The sequence below is a fragment of the Scyliorhinus torazame genome, chromosome 3 (genome assembly GCF_047496885.1).
Source record: "Scyliorhinus torazame isolate Kashiwa2021f chromosome 3, sScyTor2.1, whole genome shotgun sequence".
In the NCBI taxonomy this organism is placed as follows: domain Eukaryota; kingdom Metazoa; phylum Chordata; class Chondrichthyes; order Carcharhiniformes; family Scyliorhinidae; genus Scyliorhinus; species Scyliorhinus torazame.
Window position 1 is genome coordinate 357837989 of NC_092709.1, and position 27825 is coordinate 357865813.

A 27825-nucleotide genomic window follows, 5' to 3' on the forward strand; every position below is an offset into this window, starting at 1 on the left:
TTCACGCCCTTACTACTCTCTGAGTAAAGAACCTACCTCTGACATCTGTCCTATATCTATCTCCCCTCAATTTCACGCTATGTCCCTTTGTGCTAGACATCACCATCCGAGGGAAAAGGCTCTCACTGTCCACCCTATCCAATCCTCTGATCATTTTGTACAACTCAATTAAGTCACCTCTTAACCTTCTTCTCTCTACCGAAAACAGCCTCAAGTCCCTCAGCCTTTCCTCATAAGATCTTCACCCCATACCGGGCAACATTCTGGTAAATCTCCTATGCACCCGCTCCAAAGCCTCCACATCCTTCCTATAATGCGGTGACCAGAATTGCACGCAATTCTCCAAATGCGGCCGCACCAGAGTTTTGGACAGCTGCAACATGACCTCATGGCTCCAAAACTCAATCCCTCTGTCAATACAAGCTAGCACACCGTATGCCTTCTTAACAACCCTCTCAACTTGGGTGGCAACTTTCAGGGATCAATGTACATGGACACCGAGATCTCTCTGCTCATCCACACTGCCAAGAATCTTACCATTAGCCCAGTACCCTGTCTTCCTGTTATTCCTTCCAAAATGAATCACGTCACACTTTTATGCATTAAACTCCATTTGCCACCTCTCAGCCCAGCGCTGCAGCTTATCTATGTCCCTCTGTAACTTGGAACATCCTTCCGCACTGTCCACAACTCCAGCGACTTTAGTGTCATCTGCAAATTTACTCACCCATCCTTCTACGCCCTCTTCCAGCACTGTTACGCACAGAAGCCCGGTGCGGCACTGTTACTCAGTACCCCGGCCGGCACCGTTACTCACAGTACTCCCGTCCGGCACTGTTACTCACAGTACTCCTGTCCGGCACTGTTACTCACAGTACACTCAGCCGGCACTGTTAATCACAGTACTCATGGCTGGCACTGTTACAATACTCCCGTCCGGCATTGTTACACACAGTACTCCCAGCCGGCACTGTTACTCACAGTACCCCGGCCGGCACCATTACTCACAGTACTCCCGTCCGGCACTGTTACTCACAGTACTCTCAGCCGGCACTGTTAATCACAGTACTCATGGCTGGCACTGTTACTCACAGTACTCCCGTCCGGCACTGTTACTCACAGTACTCTCAGCCGGCACTGTTACTCACAGTATTCCCGGCCGGCACTGTTACTCAGTACTCATGGCTGGCACTGTTACTCACAGTACTCCCGTCCGGCACTGTTACTCACAGTACTCTCAGCCGGCACTGTTACTCACAGTACTCCCATCCGGCACTGTTACTCACAGTACTCATGGCTGGCACTGTTACTCACAGTACTCCCGGCCGGCACTGTTACTCACAGTACTCCCGTCCGGCACTGTTACTCACAGTACTCCCCTCCGGCACTGTTACTCACAGTATTCCCAGCCGGCACTGTTACTCACAGTACTCCCAGCCGGCACTGTTACTCACAGTACTCTCAGCCGCCACTGTTACTCACAGTACTCCCAACCGGCACTGTTACTCACAGTACTCCCAGCCGGCACTGTTACTCACAGTACTCCCGGCCGTCACTGTTACTCACAGTACTCCCGTCCGGCATTGTTACTCACAGTACTCTCAGCCGGCACTGTTACTCACAGAACTCTCAGCCGGCACTCATACTCACAGTACTCCCGGTCGTCACTGTTACTCACAGTACTCCCTTCTGGCACTGTTACTCACTTTACTCCCGTCCGGCACTGTTACTCACAGTACTGCCGTCCGGCACTGTTACTCACAGTACTCCCTTCTGGCACTGTTACTCACAATAACACCGGCCGGCACTGTTACTCACAGTACTCCCATCTGGCACTGTTACTCACAATAATACCGGCCGGCACTGTTTCTCACAGTACTCTCAGCCGGCACTGTTACTCACAGTACTCCCTTACGGCATTGTTACTCACAGTGCTCCCATACGGCACTGTTACTCACAGTACTCATGGCTGGCACAGTTACCCGCAGTACTCCCTGCCGGCACTGTTACTCACAGTACTACCGGTCGGCACTGGTACTCACCATACTCATGGCTGGCACTGTTACTCACAGTACTCTCGGCCGGCACTGTTACACACAGTACTCCCGGCCGGCACTATTATTCACAGTACCCCGAGCCTGCACTGTTACTCACAGTACTCATGACCGGCACTGTTACTCACAGCACTCCCGAACGGCACCGTTACTCCCAGTACTCCCACCCGGCACTGTTACTCACAGTACTACCGGTCGGCACTGTTACTCACAGTACTCATGGCTGCCACTGTTACTCACAGTACTCTCGGCTGGCACTGTTACACACAGTACTCCCAGCCGGCACTATTACTCACAGTACTCCGAGCCGGCACTGTTACTCACAGTACTCATGGCTGGCACAGTTACTCACAGTACTCCAGGCCGGCACTGTTTCTCACAGTACTCCTGGCCGGCACGATTACTGACAGTAATCCCAGCCGGCACTGTTACTCACAGTACTCCCATCCGGCACTGTTACTCACGATACTCCCGGCCGGCACTGTTACTCACAGTACTCCCGGCCGCCACTGTTACTCACAGTACTCCCATCCGGCACTGCTACTCACAGTACTCCCTGCCGGCACTGCTACTCACAGTACTCCCGGCCGGAACTGTTACTCACAGCACCCCCATCAGGCACTGTTACTCACAGTACTCCCGGCCGGCACTGTTACTCACAGTACTCCCTGCCGGCACTGTTACTCACAGTACTCCCGTCCGGCACTGTTACTCACAGTACTCCCTGCCGGCACTGTTACTCACAGTACTCCCTGCCGGCACTGTTACTCACAGTACTCCCTGCCGGCACTGTTACTCACAGTACTCCCTGCCGGCACTGTTACTCACAGTACTCCCGGCCGGCACTGTTACTCACAGTACTCCCTGCCGGCACTGTTACTCACAGTACTCCCTGCCGGCACTGTTACTCACAGTACTCCCATCCGGCACTGTTACTCACGATACTCCCGGCCGGCACTGTTACTCACAGTACTCCCGGCCGCCACTGTTACTCACAGTACTCCCATCCGGCACTGCTACTCACAGTACTCCCTGCCGGCACTGCTACTCACAGTACTCCCGGCCGGAACTGTTACTCACAGCACCCCCATCAGGCACTGTTACTCACAGTACTCCCGGCCGGCACTGTTACTCACAGTACTCCCTGCCGGCACTGTTACTCACAGTACTCCCTGCCGGCACTGTTACTCACAGTACTCCCTGCCGGCACTGTTACTCACAGTACTCCCGTCCGGCACTGTTACTCACACTACAGGCAGTCTCTGTCAGGGAGAGAACCTGAGAACATCTAAGACACTCAAAAGGTGAGACGGTAAGTAAGTGATTTTTACTCATTTTTACTTTTATACCTTTTTCAAATTGTGTGTGTCGGGGGGAAACTGAAGTGACATCACAGAAAAGCTGTGGCCTGAGTTGCTGGTTGGGAATCTACACTAAATTAAAAAAACTGAGCATTGGTAACTAATTAAACATAATTACTTAATTATAATTTAGAGGGATATCTAAGCCAGAGATCGGAGAGTACTATATTTAGCTTTCGCATTTCTATTCGAAATCTAGCGCTAGGAAACAGATAGTCAACAGTAACTTTGAAATTAAAAGATATATATTTTTTTTTAAAATAAAAAAAATTTAAATTTTAATTTTAATTAATTGACGCAATGTCAGTTAGAGGGGTGCAGTGCTCTGACTGTGAGATGTGGCAGGTCCGGGAGGCTTCCAGCATCCCGGATGGCTTCATCTGCAGAAAATGCACCCAACTGGAGCTCCTCACAGACCGCATGGTTCGGTTGGAGCAGCAATTGGATGCACTTAGGAGCATGCAGGTGGCGGAAAGCGTCATAGATCGCAGTTATGTAAATGTGGTCACACCCAAGGTGCAGGCAGAGAAATGGGTGACCACCAGAAAGGGCAGGCAGTCAGTGCAGGAATCCCCTGTGGTTGTCCCCCTCTCGAACAAATGCCCCTTTGGATACTGTCGGGGGGGATAGCCTATCAGGGGAAAACAGCAGCAGCCAGAGCAGTGGCACCACGGCTGGCTCTGATGTTCAGAAGGGAGGGTCAAAGCGCAGAAGAGTAATAGTAATAGGGGACTCTATAGTCAGGAGCACAGATAGGCGCTTCTGTGGACGTGAAAGAGACTCCAGGATGGTATGTTGCCTCCATGGTGCCAGGGTCCAGGATGTCTCCGAACGGGTAGAGGGCATCCTGAAGGGGGAGGGCAAACAGGCAGAGGTCGTTGTACATATTGGTACTAACGACATAGGCAGGAAGGGGCATGAGGTCCTGCAGCAGGTTGTAATCTTGGGATTACTCCCTGTGCCACGTGCCAGTGAGGCTAGAAATATGAAGATAGAGCAGCTAAACACGTGGCTAAACAGCTGGTGTAGGAGGGAGGGTTTCCATTATCTGGACCACTGGGAGCTCTTCCGGGGCAGGTGTGACCTGTATAAGAAGGACGGGTTGCATCTAAACCGGAGAGGCATAAATATCCTGGCCGCGAGGTTTGCTAGTGTCACACGGGAGGGTTTAAACTAGTATGGCAGGGGGGTGGGCACGGGAGCAATAGGTCAGAAGGTGAGAGCATTGAGGGAGAACTAGGGAATAGGGACAGTGTGGCTCTGAGGCAGAGCAGACAGGGAGAAGTTGCTGAACACAGCGGGTCTGGTGGCCTGAAGTGCATATGTTTTAATGCAAGAAGTATTACGGGTAAGGCAGAAGAACTTAGAGCTTGGATTAGTACTTGGAACTATGATGTTGTTGCCATTACAGAGACCTGGTTGAGGGAAGGGCAGGATTGGCAGCTAAACGTTCCAGGATTTTGATGTTTCAGGCGGGATAGAGGGGGATGTAAAAGGGGAGGTGGAGTTGCGCTACTGGTTCGGGAGGATATCACAGCTGTACTGCGTGAGGACACCTCAGAGGACAGTGAGACTATATGGGTAGAGATCAGGAATAAGAAGGGTGCAGTCACAATGTTGGGGGTTTACTACAGGCCTCCCAACAGCCAGCGGGAGATAGAGGAGCAGATAGGTAGACAGATTTTGGAAAAGAGTAAAAACAACAGGATTGTGGTGAGGGGAGACTTCAACTTCCCCAATATTGACTGGGACTCACTTAGTGCCAGGGGCTTAGACGGGGCAGAGTTTGTAAGGAGCATCCAGGAGGGCTTCTTAAAACAGCATGTAGACAGTCCAACTAGGGAAGGGGCGGTACTGGACCTGGTATTGGGGAATGAGCCCGGCCAGGTGGTAGATGTTTCAGTAGGGGAGCATTTCGGTAACAGTGACCACAATTCAGTAAGTTTTAAAGTACTGGTGGAGAAGGATAAGTGTGGTCCTAGGATGAATGTGTTAAATTGGGGGAAGGCTAATTATAACAATATTAGGCGGGAACTGAAGAACATAGATTGGGGGCGGATGTTTGAGGGCAAATCAACATCTGACATGTGGGAGGCTTTCAAGTGGCAGTTGAAAGGAATTCAGGACCTGCATGTTCCTGTGAGGAAGAAGGATAAATACGGCAATTTTCGGGAACCTTGGATGACGAGAGATATTGTCGGCCTCGTCAAAAAGAAAAAGGAGGCATTTGTCAGGGCTAAACGGCTGGGAACAGACGAAGCCTGCGTGGAATATAAGGAAAGTAGGAAGGAACTTAAGCAAGGAGTCAGGAGGGCTAGAAGGGGTCACGAAAAGTAATTGGCAAATAGGGTTAAGGAAAATCCCAAGGCTTTTTACACGTACATAAAAAGCAAGAGGGTAGCCAGGGAAAGGGTTGGCCCACTGAAGGATAGGCAAGGGAACCTATGTGTGGAGCCAGAGGAAATGGACGAGGTACTAAATGAATACTTTGCATCAGTATTCACCAAAGAGAAGAAATTGGTAAATGTTGAGTTTGGAGAAGGGTGTGTAGATAGCCTGGGTCACATTGAGATCCAAAAAGACGAGGTGTTGGGTGTCTTAAAAAATATTAAGGGAGATAAGTCCCCAGGGCCTGATGGGATCTACCCCAGAATACTGAAGGAGGCTGGAGAGGAAATTGCTGAGGCCTTGACAGAAATCTTTGGATCCTCGCTGTCTTCAGGGGATGTCCCGGAGGACTGGAGAATAGCCAATGTTGTTCCTCTGTTTAAGAAGGGTAGCAAGGATAATCCCGGGAACTACAGGCCGGTGAGCCTTACTTCAGTGGTAGGGAAATTACTGGAGAGAATTCTTCGAGACAGGATCTACCCCCATTTGGAAGCAAATGGACGTATTTGTGAGAGGCAGCACGGTTTTGTGAAGGGGAGGTCGTGTCTCACTAACTTGATAGAGTTTTTCGAGGAGGTCACTAAGATGATTGATGCAGGTAGGGCAGTGGATGTTGTCTATATGGACTTCAGTAAGGCCTTTGACAAGGTCCCTCATGGTAGACTAGTACAAAAGGTGAAGTCACACGGGATCAGGGGTGAGCTGGCAAAGTGGATACAGAACTGGCTAGGCCATAGAAGGCAGAGAGTAGCAATGGAAGGATGCTTTTCTCATTGGAGGGCTGTGACCAGTGGTGTTCCACAGGGATCAGTGCTGGGACCTTTGCTCTTTGTAGTATATATAAATGATTTGGAGGAAAATGTAACTGGTCTGATTAGTAAGTTTGCAGACGACACAAAGGTTTGTGGAATTGCGGATAGCGATGAGGACTGTCGGAGGATACAGCAGGATTTAGATTGTTTGGAGACTTGGGCGGAGAGATGGCAGATGGAGTTTAATCCGGATAAATGTGAGGTAATGCATTTTGGAAGGTCTAATGCAGGTAGGGAATATACAGTGAATGGTAGAACCCTCAAGAGTATTGAAAGTCAAAGAGATCTAGGAGTACAGGTCCACAGGTCATTGAAAGGGGCAACACAGGTGGAGAAGGTAGTCAAGAAGGCATACGGCATGCTTGCCTTCATTGGCCGGGGCATTGAGTATAAGAATTGGCAAGTCATGTTGCAGCTGTATAGAACCTTAGTTAGGCCACACTTGGAGTATAGTGTTGAATTCTGGTCGCCACACTCCCAGAAGGATGTGGAGGCTTTAGAGAGGGTGCAGAAGAGATTTACCAGAATGTTGCCTGGTATGGAGGGCATTAGCTATGAGGAGCGGTTGAATAAACTCGGTTTGTTCTCACTGGAACGAAGGAGGTTGAGGGGAGACCTGATAGAGGTATACAAAATTATGAGGGGCTAGACAGAGTGGATAGTCAGAGGCTTTTCCCCAGGGTAGAGGGGTCAATTACTAGGGGGCATAGGTTTAAGGTGAGAGGGGCAAGGTTTAGAGTAGATGTACGAGGCAAGTTTTTTACGCAGAGGGTAGTGGGTGCCTGGAACTCGCTACCGGAGGTGGTGGTGGAAGCAGGGACGATAGGGACATTTAAGGGGCATCTTGACAAATACATGAATAGGATGGGAATAGAGGGATACGGACCCAGGAAGTGTAGAAGATTGTAGTTTAGTCGGGCAGCATGGTCGGCACGGGCTTGGAGGGCCGAAGGGCCTGTTCCTTTGCTGTACATTTCTTTGTTCTTTGTTGTTCTTTGTGGCGGAAACAGAGTCAAACATTGCATACTTCTCTGGAAAGAAACGACATCTGCAGGTTGGTGGGGAGAAGTGAGGGGTGTGGGGCGAGCTAAGAATCTCTTGCTCAAAACCATCACCCAAATGATGGGCTGGACTGGAACCGTTCTCTGAATCAAAGTGCTAGGCAAGAACCATTCCAACAAAAAGATGTAATTGTCTCCTTTTGGGATACAGTAGAGATGTTTTTCTTATCAGTCCCTTGGGCAAAGTCTCAGACTAACATCCAAGCTCAGTCCCAATTTCAGGGTGCATCAGTCACGAAGACCATGAAGTTCGTTCAACGTCCTTGAAAAATATTATCGGGTTATTCCCGTCATGGGAGATTGGTCATTGTTCCTTGATTCTCGCACCTTCTCTTTGAACGCTGATTTCTCTTTTACAGAGGCACAATTAGATCTGGACTTTCAACCATGACACGCTATGGAGGAGTGTGCACAAGAAAGTTTGGTGGAGGAATCGTAACGGTGAGCTTCCCATTTCTCCTTTGACCTCCCCAGTTCATGTGGACTTTGGGTAACACACTGGCCTTGTCAAATGAGCTGACCTAAAACTAATGTTAAGCAGTAAGCTTGATGGGAGGGTTTTGAGGTGCCCCCTCCGAGGGGAATAAGGATGTTTATGTTGTTATTCCGTGCAATGTTTCAACAGGTTACTTTCAATCAGTGTCCGCTCAGGTGAGATCGATGTTTGAAAGTACAACGTTATAATCCGAGCTGATGTTACGATTGGACAAGTCAGATCCCGGAGTGGGATTCAGCTCGATAGGTCGGGTGGCACGGTGGCACAGTGGTTAGCACTGTTGCTTCACAGCACCAGGGTCCCGGGCTGGAATCTAAATATACAAAGATATGTGTCCATTTGAAAGGACAGCAAGTTGGGCGGAGGGCGCAAGGCTGCATTGTTCGTAAGGAATGAACTTAAATCGGACTTCTGGGGCGTCATTCTCCGACCCCCCGCTGGCCGCCGTGAATCTCGCCCCCGCCCCCGCCGAAGTCTCCGGTACCAGAGATTGGGCGGGGGCGGGAATCGGGCCGTGCCGGTTGGCGGGACACCCCGCTCAATTCTCCGGCCCGGATGGGCCGAACTCCCGCCGATCTGACCCCGGGAGGTGCCCCGACGGTGGCCTGGCCCGCGATCGGAGCCCACCAATCCGCGGGCGGGCCTGTGCCGTGGGGGCACTCTTTCCCTTCCGCCTCCGCCATGGCCTCCACCATGGCAGGAGGCGGACGAGACTCTCCCCACTGCGCATGTGCCGGGAAACTGTCAGCGGCCACTGACGCTCCCGCGCATGTGCCGGGAAACTGTCAGCGGCCGCTGACGCTCCCGCGCATGCGCCGCATTTCCGTGCCAGCTGGCGGGGCAACAAACGCCATTTCCGTCAGCTGGCGGGGCGGAAATCCCTCCGGCGCCGGCCTAGCCCCTCAATGTCGGGGCTAGGCCGCCAAAGATGCGGAGCATTCCGCACCTTTGTGACGGCGCGATGCCCGTCTGATTGGCGCCGATTTGGGCGCCAGTCGGCGGACATTGCGCCGTTGGGGGAGAATTTCGCCCAAGGGGGCTGGCGTGAATCTCGCCCCCGCCAGTTGCCGAATTCTCTGGCACCGGAGATTCGGCGGGGGCGGGAATCGCGCTGCTCCGCTTGGCCCCCCCCCCCCCCCCCCCCCCCCCCCCCCCGCGATTCTCCCGCAGGTAAAATGCCTGTCCCGCCGATTTGGATTAAACCACCTCTCTTACCGGTGGGACAAAGCGGCGCGGGCAGGCTCCGGGGTCCTGGGGGGGCGCGGGGCGATGTGGCCCCGGGGGGTGCCCCCACGGTGGCCTGCCTCACAATGGGGGCCCACCGATCCGCGGGCGTGCCTGTGCCGTGGGGGCTCTCTTTTCCTTCCGCCTTCGCCACGGTCTCCACCATGGCAGAGGCGGAAGAGACTCCCTCCACTGCGTATGCGCGGGGATGCCGTGAGCGGCCGCTGACGCTCCCGCGCATGCGCTGCACGGAGATGTCTTTTCCGCGCCAGCCGGTGCACCACAGGCCTTTTCCGCCAGCTGGCGGGGCGAAAATTCGTCCGGCGCGGGCCTAGCCCCTTAAGGTTGGGGCTCGGACCCCCAAGATGCGGAGCATTCCACACCTTTGGGGCGGCGCGATGCCCGACTGATTTTGCACCGTTATATAGAACATAGAACGACACAACGCAGTACAGGCCCTTCGGCCCACGATGTTGCACCGACATGGGAAGTCAAAAAACAAAAGCCATCTAACCTACACTATGCCATTACCATCCATATGCTTATCCAATAAACTTTTAAATGCCCTCAATGTTGGCGAGTTCACCACTGTAGCAGGTAGGGCATTCCACGGCCTCATCACTCTTTGCGTAAAGAACCTACCTCTGACCTCTGTCCTATATCTATTACCCCTCAGTTTAAGGCTATGTCCCCTCGTGCCAGCCATTTCCATCCGCGGGAGAAGGCTCTCACTGTCCACCCTATCTAACGCCCTAATCATTTTGTATGCCTCTATTAAGTCTCCTCTTTACCTTCTTCTCTCTAACGAAAACAACCTCAAGTCCATCAGCCTTTCCTCATAAGATTTTCCCACCATACCAGGCAACATCCTGGTAAATCTCCTCTGCACCCGCTTCAAAGCTTCCACGTCCTTCCTATAATGCGGTGACCAGAACTGTACGCAATACTCCAAATGCGGCCGTACCAGAGTTTTGTACAGCTGCAACATGACCTCATGACTCCGGAACTCAATCCCTCTACCAATGAAGGTCAACACTCCATAGGCCTTCTTCACAACCCTATCATCCTGGGTGGTAACTTTCAGGGATCTATGTACATGGACACCTAGATCCCTCTGCTCAGCCACACTTCCAAGAACTTTACCATTAGCCAAAGATTCCGCATTCCTGTTATTCCTTACAAAGTGAATCACCTCACACTTTTCTACATTAAACTCCATTTGCCACCTCTCAGCCCAGCTCTGCAGCTTATCCATGTCCCTCTGTAACCTGCTACATCCTTCCGCACTGTCGACAACACCAGCGACTTTAGTGTCGTCTGCAAATTTACTCACCCACCCTTCTGCGCCCTCCTCTAGGTCATTGATAAAAATGACAAACAGCAACGGCCCCAGAACAGATCCTTGTGGTACGCCACTTGTGACTGGACTCCATTCTGAACATTTCCCATCAACCACCACCCTCTGTCTTCTTTCAGCTAGCCAATTTCTGATCCACATCTCTAAATCACCCTCAATCCCCAGCCTCTGTATTTTCTGCAATAGCCTACCGTGGGGAACCTTATCAAATGCTTTACTGAAATCCATGTACACCACATCAACTGCTCTACCCTCGTCTACCTGTTCAGTCGCCTTCTCAAAGAACTCGATAAGGTTTGTGAGGCATGACCTACCCTTCACAAAGCCATGCTGACTATCCCTAATCATATTATTCCTATCTAGATGATTATAAATCTTGTCTCTTATAATCCCCTCCAAGACTTTACTCAGAACAGACGTGAGGCTCACCGGTCTATAGTTGCTGGGGTTGTCTCTACTCCCCTTCTTGAACAAAGGGACCACATTTGCTATCCTCCAGTCCTCTGGCACTATTCCTGTTGCCAAAGATGACATAAAAATCGAAGCCAAAGGTCCAGCAATCTCTTCCCTGGCCTCCCAGAGAATCCTAGGATAAATCCCATCAGGACCCGGGGACTTATCTATTTTCAGCCTGTCCAGAATTGCCAACACCTCTTCCCTACGTACCTCAATGCCATCTATTCTAATAGCCTGGGTCTCAGCATTCCCCTCCACAACATTCTCTTTTTCCTGAGTGAATACTGAAGAAAAATATTCATTCAGTATCTCGCCTATCTCTTCAGACTCCACACACAACTTCCCATCCCTGTCCTTGACTGGCCCTACTCTTACCCTAGTCATTCTTTTATTCCTGACATACCTATAGTTTTGGGCGCCAGTCGGCGGACATCGCGCCGATACCGGAGAATTTCGCCCCAGGTGCCTAACCTCCCAAGCGGACCCAAAACAGCAGATTTTCCAGGATTCTTGGCTCAGAAAAGCCACCCAAAACTCCGAAAAACCCAAGAGGCATTAGAAGTGCAGACGCAGAAGAGAAGATGCCGGCAAACGGTAGCGCAAAAGGCCGGCGAGAAGGCAGAGGCGGTGGCACGGGGCAGCAGCAGCAAGCAGACGGAGCAGCGGGCACACGAGGCGAGGCGGAGGCCCCGCCGAGACAAGACAGAGGGTGACGCGAACAGAGGAGCACCAGCAGGCAGCGACGTCCCCGTCCCCCCTCCCCTACCCCACACGACACCGGGGAGAGGGATGGCAGACATTTCTTAAAAAAGAACTGGCGGCAATGAGGGAGGCGATCCAAATGGAACCCCAGGTGGCAGTGAAAGAGGTGGCGAAGGAGGTGGTCAGGTGTCCTCCAGGCACGGTAGACGGCCTGGGACAGAAGTTGGAAGACCAGGAAAGACAATCCTTGACGTGGAAAGGGCGGGAATTGACCAGAGTGACAGGACCGTGGCTCTGGAGACCGAGGTGAAGAGGTTGGTGGCGGCCCAAGGCAACCTGAGGGGAAAGGCAGCGGAGCAGGACAACAGGTCCAGGCTGTGGGCCTGCCAGAGGGGGTGGCGGAAAGGGACCCATTGCCCGACATCGCCCGAATGCTGGTCGGGACCGAGACAAGACTCACAGGTCGCCCCGGCCAAAACTCAACACGCTCTACAAGAGAGGGCTGAGGTTCCGCATGTTGTTCCCGGCCAGACTCTGGGTAACTTATTAAGGGAAAGAACATTCCTGCGGCACCCCGGCGGAGGCCGCGGAGTTCGTGAAAACCAACAGTCCAGAAAAGGAACAGATGCAGCAACGGTGAGGGCAGCTGGGAATAAGTCACAAGGTGGTGGAAGAAACGGAACGAAGATCTGCTGTACGGACTCTGGTTTACATGGGACTGTGCTGCCTCATTCTCGGTGTGATTGTCCGGGACTGTGCTGCCTCGTTCTCGGTGTGTTTGTGCGGGACTGTGATGCCTCGTTCTCGGTGTGTTTGTCCGGGACTGTGCTGCCTCGTTCTCGGTGTGATTGTCCGGGACTGTGCTGCCTCGTTCTCGGTGTGTTTGTGCGGGTCTGTGCTGCCTCCTTCTCGCTGTGTTTGTGCGGGTCTGTGCTGCCTCGTTCTCGGTGTGTTTGTGCGGGACTGTGCTGCCTCGTTCTCGGTGTGTTTCTGCGGGACTGTGCTGCCTCGTTCTCTGCGTGTTTGAGCGGGACTGTGCTGCCTCGTTCTCGGTGTGTTTGTGCGGGACTGTGCTGCCTCCTTCGCGGTGTGTTTGTGCGGGACTGTGCTGCCGCGTTCTCGGTGTGTTTGTGCGGGACTGTATGCCCCGTTCTTGGTGTGTTTGTGCGGGACTGTGCTGCCTCGTCGACGGTGTGTTTGTGTGGGACTGTGGTGCCTCCTTCTCGGTGTGTTTGTGCGGGACTGTGCTGCCTCGTTCTCGGTGTGTTTGTGCGGGACTGTGCTGCCGCGTTGTCTGCGTGTTTGTGCGGGACTGTGCTGCCTCGTTCTCTGCGTGTTTGTGCGGGACTGTGCTGCCTCGTTCTCTGCGTGTTTGTGCGGGACTGTGATGCCGCGTTCTCGGTGTGTTTGGCGGGACTGTGCTGCCACGTTCTCGGTGTGTTTGTGCGGGACTGTGCTGCCTCGTTCTCTGCGTGTTTGTGCGGGACTGTGCTGCCGCGTTCTCGGTGTGTTTGGCGGGACTGTGCTGCCGCGTTCTCGGTGTGTTTGCCCGGGTCTGTGCTGCCTCGTTCTCGGTGTGTTTGTGCGGGACTGTGCTGCCTCGTTCTCAGTGTGTTTGTGCGGGACTGTGCTGCCTCCTTCTCGGTGTGTTTGTGCGGGACTGCGCTGCCGCGTTCTCAGTGTGTTTGTGCGGGACTGTGCTGCCTCGTTCTCGGTGTGTTTGTGCGGGACTGTGCTGCCTCCTTCGCGGTGTGTTTGTGCGGGACTGTGCTGCCTCGTTCTCAGTGTGTTTGTGCGGGACTGTGGTGCCTCCTTCTCAGTGTGTTTGTGAGGGACTGTGCTGCCTCGTTCTCTGCGTGTTTGTGCGGGACTGTGCTGCCTCGTTCTCAGTGTTTCTGTGCGGGACTGTGCTGCCTCGTTCTCAGTGTGTTTGTGCGGGATTGTGCTGCCCCGTTCTCGGTGTGTTTGTGCGGGACTGTGCTGCCTCGTTCTCGGTGTGTTTGTGCGGGACTGTGCTGCCTCGTTCTCGGTGTGTTTGTGCGGGACTGTGCTGCCCCGTTCTCGGTGTGTTTGCCCGGGACTGTGCTGCCTCGTTCTCGGTGTGTTTGTGCGGGACTGTGCTGCCTCGTTCTCGGTGTGTTTGTGAGGGACTGTGCTGCCTCGTTCTCGGTGTGTTTGTGCGGGACTGTGCTGCCTCCTTCTCGGTGTTTCTGTGCGGGACTGTGCTGCCTCGTTCTCGGTGTGTTTGTGCGGGACTGTGCTGCCTCGTTCTCGGTGTGTTTGTGCGGCACTATGCTGCCTCGTTCCCGGTGTGTTTGTGCGGGACTGTGCTGCCTCGTTCTCGGTGTTTTTGTGCGGGACTGTGCTGCCTCGTTCTTGGTGTGTTTGTGCGGGACTGTGCTGCCTCGTTCTCGATGTGTTTGTGCGGGACTGCGCTGCCTCGTTCTCGGTGTGTTTGTGCGGGACTGTGCGGCCTCGTTCTCTGTGTGTTTGTGCGGGACTGTGCTGCCTCGTTCTCTGCGTGTTGTGCGGGACTGTGCTGCCTTGTTCTCACTGTGTATGTGCGGGACTGTGCTGCCTCGTTCTCGGACTAAAGTAGGACGGCAGTGAGAGGAAAGTGAGGATAGGGGAAAGAGATTCGCCGTCGAGGGAGGGAACGGAGACAGGGTGAGATTCGCCCAGGTAGAGGATCCACCATACTAGCAGGGAGGACTAGCACGGGAAGACAGGCAGTAAAGGCAGCCCTCTCTTGTAGAGTGCCCATTTTGCCTGATTCAGTTCGCCCCTATTTTTCGCGAGGTCAGCCTCGATGTCCTGATGGACCCGTATTCCGTGTTGTTCCCATCAGCAGCACTGTATCTGCCGGACCCACCTCAGGATCTTTTCCCCGACTGGCCAAGGTGGGGGTGGGCGGGACGGAAAGTGGGGCTAATACAAGGGGGAGGTAAGTGAGGCGGGTAGGGAGGGGAAGGGGGGGGGTGGGGGGGAAGGTGGGGACGGGCGGGGACTCACAGAACAGAAGAAGGGCAGAAGGATAGGAAAGAGTTGGCAGCGAAAGAGACAAAGTCCTCAACCGGCATGGAGCAGGCCGTGGAATCAAGATGGCACCACAAACAGCTACTTTGGAGGTTCCCCAAACAAAGGGAGACCCCGGAGTGCAGGGGCGTACCCATGTGGCGTACACACTTTTGGCCGTCATGTTAGGTGCCCCCTCGACAAAGGGAAACCCCGGAGCGCAGGGGCGTGTCCACCAGGTAAGTATGGCGGGACCAGCGGGAGTCAGATGTCCCCCACCTGGAACGTAAGGTATCCAGAGTCTTCGCCCACCTGAGAAGCCTGAAGGTGGACATTGTGATTTTCCCATGCCGCGCCGGATGGGAGAATCGCCGTTTGCGCCCTTTTTTCCCACGGCGCTGGTACGACGCCGGCAGACGATTCTCTGAGGAGCGGAGAATCGGCGCCGGCGCGTTTGGTGTGGCGCCAGTCGCGGGGCGCTGTCCGCGGCTGGGCTGCCGATTCTCCAGTTGATGGGCCGAGTGGCCGCGCGGAAACGGCAGAGGCCCCCCGCCACCATTCACACCTGCTCGCAGCCGGCGGGAACTCTGCGCGTAGGGTCGGGGGGCAGCCTGTGAGGCGGGGAAGGGCACTCCTTCACTACGGGTGCCTCCGACGGGGTCTGGCCCACGATCGTGGCCCACCGATCCACGGGCAGGCCTCTCCAACCCCGGCCCTATTTTATTACGCGGCCGGCCCCTGAACCCCCACGCCATGTTGTGTCGCGGCCGGCGCACTGAGGAAGTCCCGCACGCATTCGCAGGCTGGCACTGCCCAACTGCGCAGCGCGGGGTGGCGCGGCACCCAGTTGGCACTGGGAAGGGAGGTTGGAGCAGCGTGAACCGCTCCAGCGCCGTGCAGGCCCCCTGTGGAGGCCAGAATCGGTAGTGCCCTCCCCCCCGCCCCCCCCCCCCCCACCCCCGCCCATTTTGCGCCGTCGCGATGGCGTTAACGACGGCGCGGACACTCTGTCTCCATTTCGGAGAATCGCGCCCAGTCTACTTACAGGAGCCACACCTGAGGGAGAAGGACCGACTGCTGGTAAGGAAGGGCTGGGTGGGACAGACGTAACATTCATGCTACGGGATGAGGGATAGCGGAGTGGCCATACTGATCAGCAAAAGGACGTGATTTACGGAGATTGGGGAGGTTACAGACTCAGGGGGATGGTACGTCATGGTCAGCGGTGTCCTGGAAGGGGCACCCGGCGTACTGGTAAATAATAATAATTGCTTATTGTCACAAGTAGGCTTCAATGAAGTTACTGTGAAAAGCCCCTAGTCGCCACATTCCGGCGCCTGTTCGGGGAGGCTGGTACAGGAATTCAACCCGCGCTGCTGACCTTGTTCTGCACTACATGCCAGCTGTTTAGCCCACTGTGCTAAACCAGCCCCAACTGCAACAACTCAGACTTTATAAAAAAGACCATGGCAGAAATCCCGGACCTTGACACACACCGACTGATTATGGGGGGTACCTTTAACTGTGCACAGGACCCACTGACCGACTGATCAAACCCCAGAACGGGGAAAAAGACAAGCATGGCTAAGGAACTGAAAGCATTTATGGGACAGATGGAGGTGGTGGATCCATGGGGCTTCCTACACCCAGAAGAAAAAGAATTCTCGTTCTTTTCACAAGTGCACAAACCACTGTTGTGAGTAGGGAAATCGGTGCTTCCAGGAATAGTAGGAGCGGAATACTCCGCTATCCTCATCTCCGACCACGCTCCACACTACATGGATGTGAGTTTGGAGACAAGCCGGGCCCAGCGCCCCAGAGGGAGGCTGGACACGGGCCTCCTGGCCAACAAGGCCTTCTGCCAGAAAACAGGCCATAGGCGAGTACGTGACTAACAACCAGAAAGGGGAGGTCTCACCCTCCACGTTCTGGCAGGTATTGAAGGGTATGATCCGGGAGGAATTAATAGCCAAGAAGGCGCGCAGAGATAGGGAAGAGAGGGTGGCCAGGCAACAGCTGATCGACTCCATTTTGGAGGTCAGTAGAAATATTCCGAGGCCCCGACCGTAGAGCTGCTGGTGGAGAGGAAAAAGCTGCAAAAGGACTTTTACCTGGTATCCACTAGGAAAGCAGTGTACCAACTCCACCAGACACGGGGGACCTTCTATGACAACGGAGACAAGGCTGGCCACCTATTGGCTCACCAGCTGATAAAGCAGGCAGCCACAAGGGAAATAGCGCAGGTCAAGGATGGCAGAGGCAGATTGTTGCGGAACCAAAAGAGGTCAATCAAGTATTCAAGACCTTCTACCAGAGACTGTCCACCTCCGAGCCCCCCCAACGGGGATGCAGGAATGAAACAGTTCCTAGACAGACTGGAACTACCAGTGGTGGGGGTAGACAGACGGGGGGAGCTGGAAGCACGAATAGACCTGGGCAGCACGGTAGCATAGTGGTTAGCACTGTGGCTTCACAGCACCAGGGTCCCAGGATCGATTCCCCACTGGGTCACTGTCTGCGCGGAGTCTGCATGTTCTCCCCGTGTCTGCGTGGGTTTCCTCCGGGTGCTCCGGTTTCCTCCCACAGTCCAAAGACGTGCAGGTTAGGTGGATTGGCCATGCTAAATTGCCCTTAATGACCAAAAAGGTTTGGAGGGGTTACTGGGTTACGGGGATAGGGCGGAAGTGAGGGCTTAAGTGGGTTGGTGCAGACTCGATGGGCCGAATGGCCTCCTTCTGCACTGTCTGTTCTGTGTTCTAAATCATGGAGAGCATCAGCTCCATGCAGGCGGGTAGGCACCAGGACCCAACGGGTTCCCGGCGGACTTCTACAAAAAATGTATACCGCCCCTGGCCCCACATGTAGGGGACATGTTTGCAGACTCGCTGACAAGGGGCACTTTCCCCCCCCCTCCCCTCCCGGGGAGAGAACACCAGAGGTGATCGTCTCCCTGGACGCAGAAAATTCGAGTGTAAGTACCTCCTCAATGGAACTGGAATGGTTTGGGCTAGGAGCGGGGTTCACAGCCTGGGTGAGGCTCAGATACAATGTTCCGAAGACGAGGGTTTGAACCAATACCACCAGCTCTGAATACTTCCAGCTGCACAGAGGCTCAAGGCAAGGATGCCCCCCATCCCCCATTCTGTTTGCGCTCGCAATCGAACCCCTGACGATAGCCGCACGGAGTGCGAAAAACTGGAAGGGCATCCGGAGAGGAGACAGAGAGCACAGAGTCTCACTCTGTGTAGATGACATCTCAAAGCCATAGTAAGACCTGAAAGTAATCATACGGATCCCGAGAGAGTTCTGAACCTTCTCAGGTTACAACCTCACCGTGGGTAAAAGCGAGGCATTCCCAGTGAACCCAAACGGGGGAGGGACAGAGCTGCAGGGACTCCCGTTTAAAACGGCCCAAAATAGAGTCCTGCACCTGGGGATGCAGCTAGCCTGAGACTGGGCACAGATCCACAAGTGGAACCTGACCAGCCTGGTGGAGGAAGTAAAAAACGACCTACAGAGATGGGGCTCACTCCCACTCTTCCTGGCGGGGAGAGTGCAAACGATCAAGATGAACGTACTGCAAAGGTTCCTCTTCCTGTTTGGATCCATTCCGATCTCCATCCCCAAGGCTTTCTTCAGAACCTAGATAACTTAATTATGGCATTTGTGTGTGTGTGTGTGCGCGCGGGGACGCAAGTATCTGAGAGTTTCCAAACCAACACTGCAAAGAAGGAAAGTTAAGGGAGGCCTGGCACTGCCAAACGTTCAATATTACCACTGGGCAGCAACTGCGGAAAGGGTGAGGGGATACGTACGCAAACCCATCTCGGAGTGGGTACAGATGGGGGAGGCCTCCTGCAAGGGAACGACCCTCCGGGCCCTGACCACGCGAGTGCTCCCACCCCCCTCGGAAAAATACACAACGGGCCCAGTGGTAGAGGCCACGCTGAAAACGTGGGGCCATTTAAGACAACATTTTGGGCTGAGCGGGATGGCCCCCTTGGCCCCCATCTGTGGTAAGCACAGATTCCCGTCAGCCATGCTAGACGCAACATTTAAAAAATGGAGACAGGAGGGGGGAACGCTGACAGTCAGGGACCTCGATGTAGGGCGCAGACGAGCGACCCTGAACGAACTGACGGGAGGAATAGGAATTGCCTGCAGGACAGGAAATGAGACACCAGCAAATAAAACATTTGCTCTGCAAAGAAACAGTAAGATACCCCAGGGCACCGGAGACGACACTATTAGAGGACCTGATAACCATGGACAGTAAAGAAGGGGGACTCTGTCGGAAAATATACGGACAGCTACTGGACAGAGCCCGGACTCCACTGGACGAGACCAGACAAAAATGGGAGTACGAACTGGGGACAGAGGTAGGATGGGGACTCTGGAACGAAGCACTGAGCAGGGTGAGCTCCACTTCCTCATGCGCAAGGCTATAAACCTAATGCAGCTCAAAGTGGTGCACAGAGCCCGCCTGACCAGAACCCGAAAGAGCAAGTTCTTCCCGGAGGTGGAGGACAAATGCTGGCGGTGCCAGAGGGGCCCGGCCAACCACACCCACATGTTTTGGGCTTGCCCCAAGCTTGCTGGGTTCTGGACAGCCTACTCTAAGGCAATGTCCAGGGTTGTGGGGGTGAGGGTGAAGCCATGCCCATTATGGCAATCTCCGGGGTATAGGAGCAGCCAGAGCTACACATGGGGACGGGGGCCAACGCCCTCGCTTTCGCTTCCCTAATCGCACGCCGGAGAATCCTGCTCGGCTGGCGATCGGCAGCACCACCCACAGCTGCAGACTGGCTCGCTGACCTCTCGGAATTTCTCCCCCTGGAGAAGATTAAGTACGCCATCCGAGGGTCGGAGGAAGGCTTCTTCACTGCATGGGGGCAGTTTGTCAGCCAGTTCCAACAAAACCTGTTTGAGGCCAACAACAGCAGGTAGAGGGGGAACCAGGAGGATCAGAGAGGAGAAAGAAAGTTCACCAAAGAATGGGACTTTGTGAAAGTTGATTCTTGGGTAGGGCGTGTGGACAGTCTGGGTCATGTTGACATCGAAGAGGAGGAGGTATTGGGTCGTTTAAAATATATGAAGGGAGATTAGTCTCCTGGGCAGGATGGTATTTACCCCAGAATACTGAGGGAAGCAAGGGAAGAAATTGCTAGGGCCTTGACTGACATCTTTGTATCCTCATTGGCTACAAAGAACAAAGAAAAGTACAACACAGGAACAGGCCCTTCGGCCCTCCAAGCCTGCGCCGACCATGCTGCCCGAGTAAAGTAAAATCTTCTCCACTTCCGGGGTCCGTATCCCTCTATTCCCATCCTATTAATGTATTTGTCAAGATTCCCCTTAAACGTCACTATCGTCCCTGCTTCCACCACCTCCTCTGGCAGCGAGTTCCAGGGACCCACTACCCTCCGTGTAAAAAACTTGCCTCGAACACCTCCTCTAAACCTTGCCCCTCTCACCTTAAACCTATGCCCCCTAGTAATTGGCCCCTCTAACCTGGGAAAAAGTCTCTGACTATCCACTCTGTCTATGCCCCTCATAGTTTTGTAGACCTCTATCAGGTCGCCCCTCAACCTCCGTCATTCCAGTGAGAACAAACCGAGTTTATTCAACCTCTCCTCATAGCTAATGCCCTCCATACCACGCAACATCCTGGTAAATCTCTTCTGCACCCTCTCTAAAGCCTCCACATCCTTCTGGTAGTGTGGCGACCAGAATTGAACACTGTACTCCAAGTGTGGCCTAACTAAGGTTCTATACAGCTGCAACATGACTTGCCAATTTTTATACTCAATGCCCCGGCCAATGAAAGCAAGCATGCCGTATGCCTTTTTGACCACCTTCTCCACCTGTATTGCCCCTTTCAGTGACCTGGGGACCTGTGCACCTAGATCTCTCTGACTGTCAATACTCTTGAGGGTTCTACCATTCACTGTATAGTCCCTACCTGCATTAGACTTTCCAAAATGCATTACCTCACATTTGTCTGGATTCAACTCCATCTGCCATCTCTCCGCCCAAGTCTCCAGACAATCTAAATCCTGCTGTGTCCTCTGACAGTCCTCATCGCTATCCGCAATTCCACCAACCTTTGTGTCGTCTGAAAACTTACTAATCAGACCAGTTACATTTTCCTCCAAATCATTTATATATACTACAAAGAGCAAAGGTCCCAGCACTGATCCCTGTGGAACACCACTGGTCACAGCCCTCCAATGAGAAAAGCATCCTTCCATTGCTACTCTCTGCCTTCTATGGCCTATCCAGTTCTGTATCCACCTTGCCAGCTCACCCCTGATCCCGTGTGACTTCACCTTTTGTACTAGTCTACCATGAGGGACCTTGTCAAAGGCCTTACTGAAGTCCATATAGACAACATCCACTGCCCTCCCTGCATCAATCATCTTAGTGACCTCCTCGAAAAACTCTATCAAGTTAGTGAGACACGACCTCCCCTTCACAAAACCGTGCTGCCTCTCGCTGATATGGCCACTTGCTTCCAAATGGGAGTAGATCCTGTCTCGAAGAATTCTCTCCAGTAATTTCCCTACCACTGGCGTAAGGCTCACTGGCTTGTGGTTCTCTGGATTATCCAGGTGAGATCCCAGAGGACTGGAGAATAGCAAATGTAGCACGGCTGTTTAAGAAAAGTAGCAGAGGTAATCCCGGAAACTTTAGGCCAATGAGCCTCACGCCGGTACATAGAACATAGAACATAGAAAATACAGCACAGAACAGGCCCTTCGGCCCACGATGTTGTGCCGAACCTTTGTCCTAGATTAATCATAGATTATCATTGAATTTACAGTGCAGAAGGAGGCGATTCGGCCCCCCGAGTCTGCACCGGACCCCGGAAAGAGCACCCCACCCAAACTCAACACCTCCACCCAACACCAAGGGCAATTTGGACATTAAGGGCAATTTATCATTGGCCAATTCACCTAACCCGCACATCTTTGGACTGTGGGAGGAAACCGGAGCACCCGGAGGAAACCCACGCAGACACGGGGAGGACGTGCAGACTCCGCACAGACAATGACCCAAGCCGGAATCGATCCTGGGACCCTGGAGCTGTGAAGCAATTATGCTATCCACAATGCTACCGTGCTGCCCTTGAGAACAAATAAATCTACACTATATCATTTTACCATAATCCATGTACCTATCCAATAGCTGCTTGAAGGTCCCTAATGTTTCCGACTCAACTACTTCCACAGGCAGTGCATCCATGCTCCCACTATTCTCTGGGTAAAGAACCTACCTCTGATATCCCTCCTATATCTTCCACCTTTCACCTTAAATTTATGTCCCCTTGTAATGGTTTGTTCCACCCGGGGAAAAAGTCTCTGACTGTCTACTCTATCTATTCCCCTGATCATCTTATAAACCTCTATCAAGTCGTCCCTCATCCTTCTCCGTTCTAATGAGAAAAGGCCTAGCACCCTCAACCTTTCCTAGTAATACCGACTCTCCATTCCAGGCAACATCCTGGTAAATCTTCTTTGCACCTTTTCCAAAGCTTCCACATCCTTCCTAAAATGAGGCGACCAGAACTGTACACAGTACTCCAAATGTGGCCTTACCAAAGTTTTGTACAGCTGCATCATCACGGCTCTGAAATTCAACCCCTCTGTTAATGAATGCGAGCACACCATAGGCCTTCTTCACAGCTCTATCCACTTGAATGGCAACTTTCAAAGATGTATGAACATAGACCCCAAGATCTCTCTGCTCCTCCACATTGCCAAGAACTCTACCGTTAACTCTGTATTCCGCATTCATATTTGTCCTTCCAAAATGGACAACCTCACACTTTTCAGGGTTAAACTCCATCTGCCACTTCTCAGCCCAGCTCTGCATCCTATATATGTCTCTTTGCAGCCGACAACAGCCCTCCTGACTATCCACAACTCCACCAATCTTCGTATCGTCTGCAAATTTACTGACCCACCCTTCAACTCCCTCATCCAAGTCATTAATGAAAATCACAAACAGCAGAGGACCCAGAACTGATCCCTGCGGTACGCCACTGGTAACTGGGATCCAGGCTGAATATTTGCCATCCACCACCACTCTCTGACTTCTGTCGGTTAGCCAGTTCGTTATCCAACTGGCCAAATTCCCCACTATCCCATGCCTCCTTACTTTCTGCATAAGCCTACGATGGGGAACTTTATCAAATGCCTTACTAAAATCGATGTACACTACATCCACTGCTTTACCTTCATCCACATGCTTGGTCACCTCCTCAAAGAATTCAATAAGATTTGTAAGGCAAGACCTACCCCTCACAAATCCGTACTGACTATCCCTAATCAAGCAGTGTCTTTCCAGATGCTCAGAAATCCTATCCTTCAGTACCCTTTCCATTACTTTGCCTACCACCGAAGTAAGACTAACTGGCCTGTAATTCCCAGGGTTATCCCTAGTCCCTTTTTTGAACAGGGGCACGACATTCGCCACTCTCCAATCCCCTGGTACCACCCCTGTTGACAGTGAGGACGAAAAGATCATTGCCAACGGCTCTGCAATTTCATCTCTTGCTTCCCATAGAATCCTTGGATGTATCCCGTCAGGCCCGGGGGACTTGTCTATCCTCAAGTTTTTCAAAATGCCCAACACATCTTCCTTCCTGACAAGTATTTCCTCGAGCTTACCAATCTGTTTCACACTGTCCTCTCCAACAATATCGCCCCTCTCATTTGTAAATACAGAAGAAAAGTACTCGTTCAAGACCTCTCCTATCTCTTCAGACTCAATACACAATCTCCCGCTACTGTCCTTGATCGGACCTACCCTCGCTCTAGTCATTCTCATATTTCTCACATATGTGTAAAAGGCCTTGGGGTTTTCCTTGATCCTACCCGCCAAAGATTGTTCATGCCCTCTCTTAGCTCTCCAAATCCCTTTCTTCAGTTCCCTCCTGGCTATCTTGTATCCCTCCAATGCCCTGTCTGAACCTTGTTTCCTCAGCCTTACATAAGTCACCTTTTTCCTCTTAACAAGACATTCAACCTCTCTTGTCAACCATGGTTCCCTCACTCGACCATCTCTTCCCTGCCTGACAGGGACATACATATCAAGGACACGTAGCACCTGTTCTTTGAACAAGTTCCACATTTCACTTGTGTCCTTCCCTGCCAGCCTATGTTCACAACTTATGCACTTCAATTCTTGTCTGACAACATCGTATTTACCCTTCCCCCAATTGTAAACCTTGCCCTGTTGCACGTACCTATCCCTCTCCATTACTAAAGTGAAAGTCACAGAATTGTGGTCACTATCTCCAAAATGCTCCCCCACTAACAAATCCATCACTTGCCCTGGCTCATTACCCAGTACTAAATCCAATATTGCCCCTCCTCTGGTCGGACAATCTACATACTGTGTTAGAAAAGCTTCCTGGACACACTGCACAAACGCCACCCCATCCAAACTATTTGATCTAAAGTGTTCCACTCAATATTTGGGAAGTTAAAGTCGCCCATGACTACTACCCTATGACTTCTGCACCTTTCCAAAATCTGTTTCCCAATCTGTTCCTCCACATCTCTGCTACTATTGGGGGGCCTATAGAAAACTCCTAACAAGGTGACTGCTCCTTTCCTATTTCTGACTTCAACCCATACTACCTGAATAGGGTGATACTCCTCGAACTGCCTTTCTGCAGCTGTTATACTATCTCTAATTAATAATGTCACCCTCCCTAATCTTATTGAAACATCTATAACCAGGGACCTCCAACAACCATTTCTGCCCCTCTTCTATCCAGGTTTCCGTGATGGCCACCACATCGTAGTCCCAAGCACCGATCCATGCCTTAAGTTCACCCACCTTATTCCTGATGCTTCTTGCGTTGAAGTATACACACTTCAACCCATCTCCGTGCCTGCAAGTACTCTCCTTTGTCAGTGTTCCCTTCCCCACTGCCTCATTACACGCTTTGGCGTCCTGAATATCGGCTACCTTAGTTGCTGGACTACAAATCCGGTTCCCATTCCCCTGCCAAATTAGTTTAAACCCTCCCGAAGAGTACTAGAAAACCTCCCTCCCAGGATATTGGTGCCCCTCTGGTTCAGATGCAACCCGTCCTGCTTGTACAGGTCCCACCTTCCCCAGAATGCGCTCCAATTATCCAAATACCTGAAGCCCTCCTTCCTACACCATTCCTGCAGCCACGTGTTCAACTGCACTCTCTCCCTATTCCTAGCCTCGCTATCACGTGGCACCGGCAACAAACCAGAGATGACAACACTGTCTGTCCTGGCTTTTAACTTCCAGCCTAACTCCCTAAACTTGTTTATTACCTCCACACCCCTTTTCCTACCTATGTCGTTGGTACCAATGAGCACCACGACTTCTGGCTGCTCCCCCTCCCCCTTAAGGATCCTGAAGACACGATCCGAGACATCCCTGGCCCTGGCACCCGGGAGGCAACATACCTTCCGGGAGTCTCGCTCGCGACCGCAGAATCTCCTATCTATTCCCCTAACTATTGAATCTCCTACAACTATTGCTTTTCTATTCTCCCCCTTCCCTTCTGAGCCCCAGAGCCAGACTCAGTGCCAGAGACCTGGCCGCTAGGGCCTTCCCCCGGTAGGTCATCCCCCCCAACAGCATCCAAAACGGTATACTTGTTTTGAAGGGGAACGGCCACGAGGGATCCCTGCACTTTCTGCCTGTTTGTTTTTTCCCCCCTGACTGTAACCCAGCTATTCTTGTCCTGCACCTTGGGTGTGGTTACCTCCTTGTAACTCTTTTCAATCACCCCCTCTGCCTCCCGGATGATCCGAAGTTCATCCAGCTTCAGCTCCAGTTCCCGAACACGGTCTTTGAGGAGCTGAAGTTGGGTGCACTTCCCGCAGGTATAGTCAGTGGGGACACCGGTGGTATCCCTCACCACCCACATCCTACAGGAGGAGCATGTAACTGGCCTAGCCTCCATCCCCTCTTACCTGACAGAATATAGCTGCCCTGTGGACTAACTAGATCTCCGCCCTCCGACCCTGCTCCCAGTCAGCTACACTTTCTGTAAACTCCTGGCTCTCTTCGCACTCTTTGCGGAAATGTCAGAAACAAAATGAAAGGAGCACCTTACTCCCTCCTCACCCAACTCCCTCGGTCACCAAACTCTCACTATCGCACTCAAATGCACCAAATTCAGCACTCCCTCGGTCACCAAACTCTCACTATCGCACTCAAATGCACCAAATTCAGCACTCAGTGCAAACAAAGTCTGCACTGTAGGGGATCACTTTTATACTGTGAATCTAGCCTCTGAAACTGGCCTAATCCAATTAACTAATTCACAAGCTCCAGCTGCAAGTGCCTACAAGTAGAAGCCTGTTTAAAGCTTATTGAAAATTCACCTTCTTCTAAACCAAACAACACCTTTTATTTAATTAACTAAATAAAAGAAAGACTAAACTTTAGATAAAAATGAAGCCTTATACTCCCTCGGTCACCAAACTCTCACTATCGCACTCAAATGCACCAAGTTCAGCACTCAGTGCAAACAAAGTCTGCACTGTAGGGGATCACTTTTCTCCTGTGAATCTAGCCTCTGGATAGTCGGTAATTTATTGGAGAGAATTCTCAGGGACAGGATTTTTACCCATTTGGAAACAAATGGACGCATTTGTGATCGACAGCATGGTTTTGTGAAGGGGAGGCCGTGCCTGACTAACTTGATCGAGTTTTTTGAGGAGGTGAGAAAGATGATTGATGAGGGGAGGGCGGTGGATGGTGTTTTGATGGACTTCAGTAATGCCTTTGACAAAGTGCCTCATGGCCGACTGGTACAAAAGGTGAAGTCACATGGGATCAGAGGTGAGGTGGCAAGATGGATACAGAACTGGCTCGGTCACAGAAGACTGGGGGGGGGGGTAGCAGTAGATGGGTGTTTTTATGAATGGAAGGTTGTAACTAGTGGCGTTCCACAGGGATCAGTGCTGGGGCCTCTGTTGTTTCTGGTGTACACAAAGGATTTGGAGGAAAATGTAGCTGGTCTGATTAGTAAGTTCAAGGATGACACCCAGGGTTGGTGGAGAGGATTGTCAGAGGATACAACAGGACATAGACAGGTTGGAGACTTGGGCAGAGAAATGGCAAATGGAGGTTAATCTGGACAAATGTGAGGTAATGCATTTTGTTAGGTCTAACATAGAGGGGAAATATAACGTAAATGGCAAAACTCTTAGGAATATAGAAAGTCAGAGATCTGGCTGTGCAGGTCCACAGATCTTTGAAAGTGGCAACACAAGTAGTCAAGATAGTTAAGAAAGCATACGGAATGCTTGCCTTCATTGGACGGGGCATCGAGTATAAAAACTGGCAAGTCATGCTTGGGGGGGGGGATCTTATAGAAACATATAAGATTATGAAGGGAATAGATAGGATAGATGCGGGCAGGTTATTTCCACTGGCGGGTGAAAGCAGAACTAGGGGGCATAGCCTCAAAATAAGGGGAAGTAGATTTCGGACTGAGTTTAGGAGGAACTTCTTCGCCCAAAGGGTTGTGAATCTATGGAATTCCTTGCCCAGTGAAGCAGTAGAGGCTCCTTCATTAAATGTTTTAAAGATAAAGATAGATAGTTTTTTGAAGAATAAAGGGATTAAGGGTTATGGTGTTCGGGCCGGAAAGTGGAGCTGAGTCCACAAAAGACCAGCCATGATCTCATTGAATGGTGGAGCAGGCTCGAGGGGCCAGATGGCCGACTCCTGCTCCTAGTTCTTATGTTCTTATGCTGCAGTTGTGTGGAACCCTTGTAAGGCTGCACATGGAATTTTGCGCGCAATTCTGGTCGCCACACTACCAGAAGGATGTGGAGGCCTTGGAGAGGGTGCAGAGGAGGTTTACCAGAATGTTGCCTGGTCTGGAGGGT

General features: G+C 52.2%; 1 protein-coding gene across 1 annotated transcript in view; it reads left to right on the forward strand.

The window, feature by feature from the left end:
* The window catches only part of LOC140409438 (disintegrin and metalloproteinase domain-containing protein 9-like), a 956416-nt gene that overhangs the window by 162183 nt on the left and 766408 nt on the right, over positions 1-27825 (forward strand). The window contains exon 9 of the mRNA XM_072497871.1: positions 8036-8117. Coding sequence (XP_072353972.1) covers positions 8036-8117 — 82 coding nt within the window. The remainder of the gene's footprint in view (positions 1-8035; positions 8118-27825) is intronic.